This window comes from Gouania willdenowi, chromosome 22 (assembly GCF_900634775.1).
Source record: "Gouania willdenowi chromosome 22, fGouWil2.1, whole genome shotgun sequence".
Taxonomy (NCBI): domain Eukaryota; kingdom Metazoa; phylum Chordata; class Actinopteri; order Blenniiformes; family Gobiesocidae; genus Gouania; species Gouania willdenowi.
Window position 1 is genome coordinate 33,639,606 of NC_041065.1, and position 13,702 is coordinate 33,653,307.

Sequence of the window (13,702 nt, forward strand, 5' to 3'; positions counted from 1 at the left end):
TTTATTACAATTCTACACAGAGAGCGTTTGTCAAATATTGCATCATTTTTGCTTGGAAATGTATTGGTTTATTTTGTCTTGAAGAAGGTGCTGCGTATTCTTCCTGTGCTCCGTCTTTGCTGCTGTGGCCAAAGTGGAGTCGGTCGGTGTTTTAGTGTCGGACTTGTACGGCTTCAGCTTTCCTTTCATATATTCTGTATATTTTTTGGCACAAGCCTGTATATTGTAGTTGTTTTTGTTTTTATTTAAATAAGATTTCTTCAACATGTGGAGATTATTTCCCTCATTTTGGCTCCTGAGTACACTGTTTAATGCTGGGTTCTTGATATATTGCTTCCATGCAACAATGAAAGTTATTTATTGCAAATATCAAACCGAGTCTTTCTTTCATTGTGTTCAAACACAAACACACACACTTTACGTAACAAGATACCACAGAATGGATCTATGAATCTGTGATAACCACATTTATTTACAGTATTTATCTGAATAATATCCACTGTTATCCAGGAAGTTTAATATTATTTGGGCCATAGTATATAGTCATCTTAAAGATGGAAATTCTTGTTTTAATCACTAATAAAATGGTTCAAAGTGACCAAAAATAGTAAAATGGGATTTTAAAAAGCTCAGAAATGAGTTAAAAGTTGTAAATTAGTGGATAAAAACAAGAAGAAAAAGGGTTAAAAGTGTCATATTGGAACAATTAGTTTAAACTGGTAAATAATGGGCATGACAAATGGTGAATATGATTAAATTGGCAAAAATAATCATGAAATATGGAGAAAAGAAATGGGACTCTTGTTTTGAAGTTAACAGGAAGTTTAGTCAGTAGCACAATGGGTTTCTGAAAATGTGTTTACAAAAATGTGTTTATGGATCAAATGAGCACATGATGATATTCTACTTGGTCACACATAGTATATAGTCATCTTAAAGATGTAAATCCTTGTTTTAATCAGAAATAAAATGGTTCAAAGTGACAAAAAATGGTGGAAAAGGTGGTGAAATGGGATTTTAAAAACCACAGAAATGGGTTAAAAGTTACAAAGTAGAGTAAACAAAGACTGACAGAAAAAGTGTCAATATTGGCTTAAAAGTGGCTGAAAATAAGGGAACAATTTCTTTAAAATGGCAAATAATGAGCCTGACAAATATGGTAAAATGGCATAAATATAGTGAAAAGACAATAATGGGTCAACATATGTGACATTAGGTGTAAAAGTGGTAGAAAGGGTTTATAAGTGATGAACATGTCTGGAAAGTGGAATAAAATGTGTCATTGAAATGTGATGTAGAAGTGTCAGAAATGTAGCAAAAATACATTAAAAAGATCAAAAATATGACAAGAAAAAAGTGATGAAAATACGTTAAAATATGGTGAGTTTGGTGGAGTGGTAGAAAAATGGTAAAAATAAGCAGAAATGGGAGGCAAATGGGAACCCCCCCCAGTCTCTCAAATTTCCAAATGGGGTCCTGACCCCAAGGTTGTGAACCCCTGTACTAAGTCAATGAGCTCATATTAAAGCAGGTTGTACCAAATCATAAGTACAGGACAGGTTGTTTTAACCTCCTCCTCCCACTCGTCTCCTGTGGGTTGAATGGCTCACAGCCCAGAACACACACACACACACACACACACACACACACGGTCACACACCTGCCAGGAAATCCACATACAGAATGATGATGAGATGCGAAAAACACACCAGTGACAGATGATGTTTGCCTCTGAGTCTGCACTGGAAGATAAAACAAGGACAACGAGATTGTGTGTGTGTGTGTGTGACCAGAACAATCTCTTCTCTGTAGATCAGAGTCAAGGTCACAGAGCTTTTACAGTAAAACATCACATGATGTCGTCTCCAGTAGATAATTTTACACTTTGAAAAATGTGTTTCTGCAGTTGTTGAAAGAGCTCAAAGTTGTGATTATATTCTTATTTCAGTGAATCTGTGCGTCTGACGTCTTTTTCTCTAGAATTTTACGTTTAGTTTTATATTTTCCTTCAATTTTAGAAAATAATTTAGTTATTAACCGAACACATTTATTTATTTTTAATTTTATGGTCACTACATTAAACCAAATTATCAAAAGTGGTGGTCTAAAATTGACTTGTAATCTGAGGGTTGATGGTTCAAATCCCACTGTGGGTCATATGTGCCCATTAGTAATAAAATGATCATTTTTTTGTCTCCTTGTTGTCGTTTCATGTGTTTTGCAAGTAATTTGGTACATTTCTGTTGTCATATTGTGTTTCCTGCGTCATTTTTCTGTATATTTATTGTCAGTTTTTTATCAATCTGTGTGTTTTCTTTTTGTCGTGTGTTTTTGCAGTAATTTTTTTAATTTCTATTGTCATTTTGTACATTTTTGCTGCTGTTCTGTGTATTTTATCTATATTTTTGTATTCTTTATATAAAGCAGCATTGGGGACGTAAAAGTAAATGAAAGAAGAATGAAATGGTATCAGGTTAAAAAGGAGCAGTGTTTTACTTTTGGTTTCTACAAATAGTTGAGTTAAAAGAAAACTGAAAACTTTAAGTTAACTTGACTTCATTTCACGTTGGACTCACGTTGTTGCTAATATGTATATTTTTTATTTTTGTGTGTTTTATTCGTCATCTTGTGGGTTTTTGTTGTCGTTTACTGTTGTTTATTTTTGTAATTTTTGTATATTCATGTTACCATTATGTAATTCTTTAAATATTTTTGTGTATTTTGGTTGACGTCTTGTGGGTTTTTGGCAAAATATTGATTTGAGCAACAATTAAATGATTCATTCCGAATCAATTGTGTTAATTTAAATAATGTAGATTTTACTCATTAAAACAATTCAATTACATTAGTCACTAAAACACAAAGAGCTTCACTTATTTTCTCTCTTCTGTCAGATTTTGTTTTACGAATAAATCAAAACTGTACAACTTGATGTATTGGCACTGGATCAAAAAGAAGAGTTTTTTTATTGGTCGAACAAAAGCACGTCAGTGTATTATCAATTTTCTGATCAGTAATAGACGATCAATGAGGGATCGATCACTCAAAGTGAAATTAGTCACAGAGAGAGCATTTAAAACAGATCATTGAGACGTCTAAATAACATTTAAAGTGTTAGTCACACAAACAGAAGCTTAAAGACACGATTACATCAACACAGACGGTGTAAAAGTAACAAATTAAAATAATTCTGTTTTAAAGAAGCTTCATTTATCCAGTCAGGAACAAAAAGACAAAAGAAAACATAAAAAATAACACGATTATCATTAATCTACTTTAAAAAAAAATAAACATTTTATCATTTTTAACAACAGAAAATCTCCAAGGACGCGATTTAAAGGTCATTTATGACAGAAAAAAAAAGAAATACACACAAGAGACACCGAGATCCCCGAGAACAGACATAGAAAATGTTAGCCCACAAAACTGGAACAATAACAAACAAAATAACAACAAAAACACACAAAATAGCAACAAAGACACATAAAATGACTCCAAAAATACATAAAATGACAAAATAAACACACAAAATGTTAAAATATACTAAAATCACAGGAAACTATACAAATGAAACACACTTACAAACCCTCAGTTATTTCCTGTTAATGCTCTGATTGGTCAATATTCTAATGCTGACAGGAATGTTGATCATGTGACCCTCAGATCAGATACAATCACAGTTTTTGGCCACGCCCCCTTTGATAAAAGTTGCCCATGTAAATTAACTTGGTGCCATAAAAAAGGTCCATGTGGAGGAAAAAACACATCCTTTACATGAGATTAGGATTAAAGTTTGTATTTGAAAGTGTTTTTTCTGAGTAGATTATTCACAGAGTCTGATTGGTTGGTTCTGCTCCAGTCTCACACGTGTGCACTCCTGGCGTGGTTCGTAGTGGAAGCAGCAGCAGCAGTGGCGGCCATGTTGGCTCCGCCCTGTTTGGAGTAGTAAAACTGGTTGTTGTTGCCCTGGTAGGCGTGGGGGGCGGAGCCATCTGATGAACAGGTGAGCATGGCCCCGCCCACCAGGGAGAAAACGGTGCCGGCCCAACCCGTGTAGAGGGAGAAGCCGAAGGACATGAGGCCGTGTTCCTGATGGGCCCCCAGTGGGAACCAGATGGTGGAAACCGCCCCGCACACAGCTGAGGAGAGAGTGTTTCAGAGTCATTGTAGGCCACACGTCTCAAACTCAAGGCCCGGGGGCCAAATACAGCCCTTTAGAGCATCCCTTTTGGCCCGTATGTTAAAGTAAAAAAGTCAGAGAAACCATGAATTAAACTAATTCAGTTATCTCCAAAATAATTCACAAATTCAGCAAAACTCCACAATATTAGCATAGCCCACCCCACATGCTTATACTGTATCACATGATGGCAGTCATTTTTTCTTTTTTTTTATCTCAAATTGTTAAAATAACTAAGTTTTTCCAAAATCCTACAGTTTTCTTCAAATTATTCCACAAAATTTCCTCAAATTACATAAAAATTGGCCACAAAATCTAAAAAATTAAAAGTAAGATTCTGCAGGGACTAGGGATGTAACGATTAATCGTAAGGCAGTTAAAAATCGATTCATAGGTATCACGATTCATATTGATTTTCTGAAAATTGAATCTCAGTACTTTTTTTAAACAGCAGAGGGCGCTATATATATATTTATCCTTATCGTCCAAATGCTGAGGCGGCGGGCGGAAACTGCTACTACTTTCTTTCTGGCCGCCTTCTACTCTTAAACATGTTCATAAATGATTTCTTGCCCCTTTAGCACCGAAAGAATATCTGCAATATTACGTGAATATCTGTAAAAGTCATGTTTTTCTATTAGCTCTGTCTGCTAGCATAGCATCTCTTCTTCACTGCACAAAATAGCTGCATCCCAACCAACCACTGGGTTACCAGCGCCCTCTGCTGGTTCAAACAAATAACTGACGCAAATATAGTGCAGACTGTTTTTTTTTTTTAAGGTCCAATTGTTAAGTCACAAAATACATTTTCAGTTGCACTTTTAAAAAAAAAACAAAAACTATTATGCAGTTTTGTATTGTTTATTAGGGAACCAGAATTTAAATGAATAGGCTTCTTCATTTGTATTATTCCTTTATTTATTTCATTCAAGATTTATTTTTAGTTAAATTGCATTGTTTGAATAGTTCATCAAGGGATTCTTTTGACAATGAAAAATAAAAGGAAAATAGTAGTATTTTCTATTTTTTTCCCCCCCAAAAAAATAAAGGAATATTTTTCCGTCATTTAAGTACAGTCCCATTTTGTAAAATGAATCGTGAGAGAATCGTATCGTGAACCCAGTATCGTGAATCGAATCGTATCGGGAGTTGAGTGAATCGTTACATCCCTAATTTTTTTGTTGCCAAATTGTGTATTTGGAGTCATTTTGTACATTTACTTTGGGATCCCATGTGTGAGCGTTCATATTACAAATTAGAACTATGATAAAAGAGATGAACGAAAGAAAGTGAGGATAGAAGGTGATGAACTGTTCTATTGACACAGGTATTTCCTACAGGAAAACTCCATCAACTCCCACTGAATGTTTACAGTTGGCCTTTAGGGAGGGAACGCTGCTGTGTTCTTAGGACAAAGCAGGGAGTGGATGAGCGTAGGTGGAGGACAGGAATGTGACGGAAAAATATAAATATCTGCCTGTGAGTCAGATTGTCAGCATATGTTTCACCTTTGACCCCAGAACCCTACCCCCTTAACCCCCCCGCCCCCTTAACCCCACTGCCCCCTCCTGAGCATTTGAAGTGAAGTTTAGAATTAATCCTAATATCAGAGGTGGAAAGACAGAAGTACTAATACTGTATATCCTACTTAAGTAAAAGTACTGATACTTGATTGAAATTGTACTCAAGTACAAGTACAAGTAAGTCATATATAAAGTACAAGTAAAAAGTAGCTCAATTAAATAGTACTCAAAGTAAAAGTTACTAGTTACTTAGAAATAGACAAAATTTTGCACAATTGGAACTTATTTTTTTTTCCCCCAAAAAGGCATCTGTATAAAATAAAATATTTGTCAAAATGTACTTTTAAGATAAAATAAATCCCAGACTAAAATAAAAGATAAATTATAATAATATATAAATTTTAATGAAAATAATGAATAATAATAATTCAAAAATATTATATAAAATAATAACTAATAAATACTCTGAGAAAATGCTGTTTTGGTACCGTGCATTAAGTGTAATCTGATTGGTCGGCTATGATGTGATGCATTTAAATGTTGTCTGTTCATTTATATTTTTGTAGTTACTACAAAAATACTCAAAATAACTGAGAAATACACTACAAGCCATAAAAAATGACTCCAAGAACACACAAAATGACAGAAGAGTACACAAATTGACTATGAAAATATATACAAAAATGAAACAAAAAAACACAAACAAAAACAGTAAAATACAATGAAGAACATAAAAAATGACACGGCAACAAAAATGATGAAAATGACAGGAAAGTACACAAACTGAAAATGAAAATACACGGAAATGACTACAAAAATACATAAAATAACAGAAAAATACAGACAATGCCCGTTGATTATTTTAAAATAGAAAATAATAATTTACTCAGTAACGATTGGGTGTAGAAATAACACATTACTTTACTTCTTTTAAAACATACTTAAGTACAAGTAAAATTACTGATTTAGAAATATACTCAAAGCAACTCATCAGTAACGTGAGTACTTGTAATCTGTTACTTTCACCTCTGTTTTTTTATTAGTCATTTTTGTGTATTTTCATAGTAAATTTGTTTCCTTTGTTGTCGTTTTGGGTTTACAGTGTCATTGTTGTTGTTCATTTGTGTATTTTTCTGTCATTTTGTATGTTTTTGGAGTCAATTTTGTGTCATTTTGTTTAGTAAAACTTGAAAATGAGGGAGTCATTTCCTGTAATTTTTTTTGTAATTTTTGATACTTGGAGTCTTTTTTTATGTCCTTTAGTGTATTTTTGGAGTCAGTAAAATTACTGATTTAGAAATATACTCAAAAAAAGTACAAGTACCCATAAAAGCAACTCAATTACAGTAACGTAAGTACTTTCACCTCTGTCTAATATGAACTAATATGAACGAGTAAAATCAATGTTTTCTTACCAACTAGGAGCACGAGCACCCCTCCCATGATGGCGCGCTTGTTCTTGGAGCTTTGGGGCTCGTTGCAGAGTGAGATGCAGGGCATGGACATGAGAAGGATTCCCACTGCTGGGAGACCAAGGATTGAACCTATGATCATCAGGGCACGAGTCGTCTGAATGTAGGCTACAAAAAAACACACAAAAAAGCAAAAAAAATGATCTTGTTTATTTGGTTTTTTTTAGTTCAGATTTAAAACAGTAATTGACACAAATTTTAAAAGACAATTCTTTGGGAAAAAAACCACCCCTAGAATATTACTTTACCAAGTGGCAACCCCCCCACTCCCCCCCCCACTCACTCATATGGCGGCGATTGTAAAGTTGCGAGTGCAAAAATAAACAGCAACTTTCTGCAACATTTAGCAACAAACCACGTCTAAAAAACTTATGTGTATTTTTTTTTACATTACTTTTGACCAGATTTACAGCAATTTTTGTGAAATTTGTTGACGTCAATGAGCTTTTATTTTGGTACTTCCTCTGAATTTGCATATTAGCTTAATATTTAGTTTCACCAGTGACATTTAGATTTAACATTTAAATTTCACTTTTAGATTTAGATTTAACATTTTGATTTAGATTTAACATTTAACATTTAGATAGTGGAAAACTATTTTTTAATGTCAATGGTAAATCTAAATATTAAATCTAAATGTAAATGTTAAATGTAAATGTTAAATGTAAATGTTAAATGTAAATGTTAAATGTAAATGTTAAATGTAAATGTTAAATGTAAATTCTATTTAGCTAATATGCAAATTAACTGGAAGTACCAAAAATAAAAACTCCTTGACGTGAATGAATATTGCTGTGAATCTGGTCAAAAGCAACAAAAAAAAAAAAAAAAAAAAAAAAAATTCCCGTGGTTTGTTGCTAAATGTTGCAAAAAGTTGTTGTATATTTAGCAACTTTGAGCAACTTTACAATCGGCGCCCCATACACCTATACTTTGGGAAACATAATCATGGATACATGCATCATTAAAAGGTTTAAGAATATGAAAATGGAACGTTTGTTTGTGTTCTGAATGAATGGTTTACCTGGTAGGTCCAGGAGCTGAGTGAGGGACAGACAATGGTAAAGGCCAGTGGAAATGACACAGTTTGCCCACGGCCCTTTGACCTCCAACTCATCCATCTTCTTGCACGTGCTCAGACCGTATTTGCACATGGTGGTCCAGTCGTTGGTCGCCGTGGCGATGATGATGCCCAACCAGCCAATGAAGCTGAGGAGGAAACCGCTGAGTTGGAGACAAGAGTTGGCCATGTTCCAAAGAAAAACACTGAAGTTTACTTTAAAAATAAGGTTTTCTTTTATTTTGAAAATAGGCCTTGAGTTGTTTGAAAGTTGATATTCCAAGAAGTAAATCCAGTATCAAAGTTCACCTTACGAATGAATTATTCCATTAATGAGCATCACAGCACACTACACGAGTGAAACATAAAGAATGTTCACTACTGTCACACCTTTTATAGGAGACTTCAGTGAGGGGGGGGGGGGGGGGGGGGGGGGGGGGGGGGATTAAAGGAAAACTCAAATATCAGCCAATCAGAAACAGACATAAAAAAAAAAAAGAACCTTGGAGGAAAGACTTGTTTTTGTCTCCAAAAGCCTGGAGAAGCACTGGGACTACTGGTGCAGACTGGGACTGATGCTGCCCTCTACTGGTCAAAACTCAGAATGTGTGAAAAATTAAAGTAGCTTCTCTTTTATTTATTTTTTTATATAAAACCTTTATTCAACCAGTGAGCTTAAGAATCTATTTTTCTTAAAAGATAATCCTGGAAATATTTAGGTTTAATGGGACTTGCTCAATGTCCCACAGTGATGAGGTATTGCTGTTATTTTGTGTGTTTTTTGAGTAAGTTTTGTGTCATTTTGTTGTTGTTTTTGGTATTTTGAACCTTTTGGTGTATTTATTGAGTCATATAGTGTACTTTTTTGTCTTCTTTGAGTCAATTTTTGTATTTTTGTTGTCGTTTTAAGTTCATGGAGTCGTTTTTATGGCTTTTAGTGTATTTCTCAGTTATTTTGTATATTTTTGGAGTAATTTCCATGTAATTTAAATGTACTTTTGTGTATTTTTCTTTGATTTTTGATATTTGGAGTCATTGTTGTTGTCCTTAGGGGTATTTCATTGCCTTTGTGTGTGTGGTTTTTTTTTTTTTTTTTTTTTTTTTTTTTTTTTTTTGTCATTTTTGCTTATTTTCGAAGTCAATTTGTGTATTTTTCTATCATTTTGTTCATTTTTGGAGTCAGTATTGTCTAATTTTGTTGTCGTTTTTTTATATTTGCCATCTTTGTTGATGTCCTTTAGTGCAGTGGTTCTCAACTGGTCTCAACCTGGGACACAATTTTGCCACCGTCATTAAATCCTTTCTTTCTTTTTTTTTTTTTTTTTTTTTAAGAATTCAACCAACCAAATTTTATCTTATTAATCCATATAATCTTTTTTTTAAAAACATAAACCTATATAGTTGCCAATGCAACAAGCATTTCACAACAGGCCTGTCAAAAGTTTCTTTCAAAATAAAAGACAAGTCCAACCCAACATGAGAGACATTAAGTAGTTTTTTTGACCAGCTGTTCACGACTCACCCAATACAGGTCCGCGACCCACTTTGGGTCCCGACCCACCAGTTGAGAATAACTGCTTTAGTGTATTTGTCTGTTATGTTGTGTATTTTTGTTGTTTAGGGGTTTAGCAGTCATTTTTGTTGCCCTTTTGTGGAGTTAGTTACTTTGTGTGTTTAGTGTAATTTTGTTGTCGTTTTTAACATTTGATGTCATTTTTGATCTCCTTTAGTGTATTTTTCCATTATTTTGTGTATTTTTGTAGTAATTTTTTTTAAATTTTGTTGTTAATTTTGGGTTTTCAAAGTCATTGCTCAAAATCCTGCAGTGATGATAGTCCACAGGATGTTCTAACAGTGTAATATGTATCTCCATGGCCTCACTAAGTATGATTCCTCCATCACTTGTTTGCTCCACATTTTGTGAAATGAGTTGTTCAGACAGGAAAGTTTCAGTTTGCTCTGTTTATGACATCTTAAATGGAATGACTCCTCCCTCTGTCTTTCCCACAGATAGATAAGCTCCGCCCTCACTATTATCTTTACAGGTAATCAGACATGGTGACGTCAGGACGAGCCTCAGCTGAGCCTCTCAGGACCCAGTGGATGGATTTGATCTTTACTAGTTGTTACCAAAACACATTGACAAACATGTGTTTGTGTGTGTCACTGAGGACTGCTTTAAAAACATGGGCCTGTACAGAGCTAGCTTAGCATAGCTTAGCTTCAAAACTCTGGATAAAGCATGACGAGGCACCAACACTTCATGACTCAGCACAAACGTGGGAGATGTAAGTTCATATCATTTTGTGTTTCTTTTACTGCATTAGCCTAACTAGCATGATAAGCTGCTGCTAGCTGTTAAAATGTCAGTGTAGCGTTAGCACGGAAGCTAACACTGCTCAGTTACTGCTGCCAGAGCAGGACGAGAAGTGGGCGCGGCCAGACACAGCTCATTTACATACCAGGAAGTAAACTCAAAAAGCCTGTTCTGAGGGGAACTCATTAGCGTGACTTTTAGACCATCAGTTCTCAACCTTGGGTCAGGACCCCATTGAATATTTTCTGAACAATTTCAGCCCATTTTTGCTTATTTTACCATTTTTCTGCAACTGCACCAAACTCACCATATTTTAACCGATTTTTCATTTTTTCTTGCCATATTTTTGCTCCTTTCAATGTATTTTTACTACATTACTACCATTTCTGACACTTCTACATCACATCTCAACCCATTTTTGGCAAATTTCTCCACTTTCCAGACATTTTCAACACTTATAAACCCTTTCCACCACTTTTACCACATAATGTTGCATATGTTGACCTAATTCATAACTTTTTTAACCTCTTTTCACCAGATTTCATGCTTATTTTTTACTTCAAAAATGCACAAATGGCAACAAATATGCACCTGACATCACCTGACATTACATTTTTTGCTGTATCTTTTTTAAAAGTGACCAAAATGACCTAAAAAGTGCACAGAATTACTATAAAAATACTCAAAATGGCAACAAAAACACACCGTGAGTGAAAAATGCATTCCATTATAATAAAAATGCAGAAAATTACTCCAAAAATATACTAAATGCACAAATGGCAACAAATACACACCTATCATTATTCAAAAAAAAAAAAAAATAATGATGATTTTTTTTTTTTTGACAATTTAACCACAGTCACTATTTGTAATGCCCATTATTTGCCAGTTTAAACTAATTTTCCCTACATTTTTAAATTTCATTACACAGAATTTGCAACTTTTGACCAATTTCTGTGGTTTTTAAATTCCATTTCACTGGATATTATTCAGATGATAAATGTAGTTATCACAGATTCATAGAATGATGGACCATCGTTTTGGGGGTCGCGTGGCTGAAAAGGTTCAGAACCACTGTTTTAGACCACTGAAATGGGCGTGTGAGAGCGATGTGAAATGGTTTAAAAAGCAGTGTAACGTGTCCTTTAGCTTAAGTCACATATTTAATACTTGCTGAGCGTCGTTGAAGGCTGACGTGAGCTGTGGAAGATTGAAACATTTGGAAGGAAGGAGTGGAGATAGAGAGGATGTAATAAAGAAGACAGATTGGTCCTGACTGTATGAAAATGAAAATACACCTTTGTTCACTCTGAGTCCATTACTCTGTTTCTCTCTCAGGCTCATGATTAATTTAACAAGCAGCCATGAACCTGTGTTGCCTATTCCTGCTTCTAAAGCCATCTGTCATCTGCACCGTGTCATCAGTGTGTGGAATGGTACACTGCTACTATTACTACTGCTATCACTACTGCTATTACTATTACTATTGTTACTATTACTATTATTACTATTGTTATTACTACTGCTATCACTACTCCTACTATTACTACTGCTATCACTACTGCTACTATCACTACTGCTATTACTATTACTATTGTTACTATTACTATTATTACTATTGTTATTACTACTGCTATCACTACTCCTACTATTACTACTGCTATCACTACTGCTACTATCACTACTGCTATTACTATTACTATTGTTACTATTACTATTATTACTATTGTTATTACTACTGCTATCACTACTCCTACTATTACTACTGCTATCACTACTGCTACTATCACTACTGCTATTACTATTACTATTGTTACTATTATTACTATTGTTATTACTACTGCTATCACTACTCCTACTATTACTACTGCTATCACTACTGCTACTATCACTACTGCTATTACTATTACCATTGTTACTATTACTATTGTTATTACTACTGCTATTACTATTACTATTGCTATTACTATTACTATTGTTACTATTACTACTGCTATTACTATTACTATTGTTACTATTACTACTGCTATCACTACTGCTATTACTATTACTATTGCTATTACTATTACTATTGTTACTATTACTATTATTACTACTGCTATCACTACTCCTACTATTACTACTGCTACTATTACTATTGTTACGATTACTATTATTACTATTGTTATTACTACTGCTATCACTACTCCTACTACTACTGCTATTACTATTACTACTGCTATCACTACTGCTATTACTATTACTACTACTACTATTACTATTGTTACTACTGCTACTACTATTACTACTATCACTATATCACTACTGCTACTACTATTACTATTGTTACGATTACTATTATTACTATTGTTATTACTACTGCTATCACTACTCCTACTACTACTGCTATTACTATTACTACTGCTATCACTACTGCTATTACTATTGTTACTACTGCTACTACTATTACTACTATCACTATATCACTACTGCTACTACTATTACTGCTATTACTATTACTATTACTACTACTATTACTATTACTACTACTACTACTATTGCTACTACTACAACAACAACTGGTTAGAGTCTCACGCAGTTGCTACTGAAGCTCATCAATCACTCACACACAGAAATAATCATCAAACAAACAAACAAACATATGAAATGTAATGATTCCTATTTTCTGTTTTAAAGCCACATTGAGAATTTATTTAATTCTTTTTTTATTTGAGAATATTATTGTAGTTTTAGAATAATGTTGTTATATTAGGAAAATAAACTGAAAATATTATGAGAGTATAGTAGTAACATTACAAGAATAAAGTTGTAATATTATAGAATAAAGTCATAATAATTTATAAATTAATATTATTTCAAGAATAAAGTTATATAAATTCAAAAATAAATATGAATCAGAATCAGATATACTTTATTGATCCGAGAGGGAATTTACTTTTTTACAGATGATCCAGAAATAAGTTTTTTTTGAAAAGAATAAAACACTAAACAAACAAAAGAAAAAGAAAATGTACATAATTAAGTAAAAGACTGTTAATTAAATAGGGATTAAATACAAGTGCACTCATTCCAGTAAAATGTATTACAAATTAAATATACAAATATAATACAATCAAATACAGTTAGTATTTAAGTAAAGTCGACGTAATA

General features: G+C 33.5%; 1 protein-coding gene across 1 annotated transcript; it reads right to left on the bottom strand.

Moving 5' to 3' along the window:
• Positions 1-3,303: 3,303 nt before the first annotated feature.
• On the bottom strand, positions 3,304-8,425 carry cldn11a (claudin 11a). Its single transcript, XM_028438419.1, has 3 exons — positions 8,200-8,425; positions 7,119-7,283; positions 3,304-4,139 (listed from the first exon to the last, which is right to left on the bottom strand). Exons 1-3 carry the CDS (start codon positions 8,423-8,425, stop codon positions 3,862-3,864), a joined length of 669 nt encoding a protein of 222 aa, XP_028294220.1. The 3' UTR covers positions 3,304-3,861.
• Between the last annotated feature and the right edge of the window lie 5,277 nt (positions 8,426-13,702).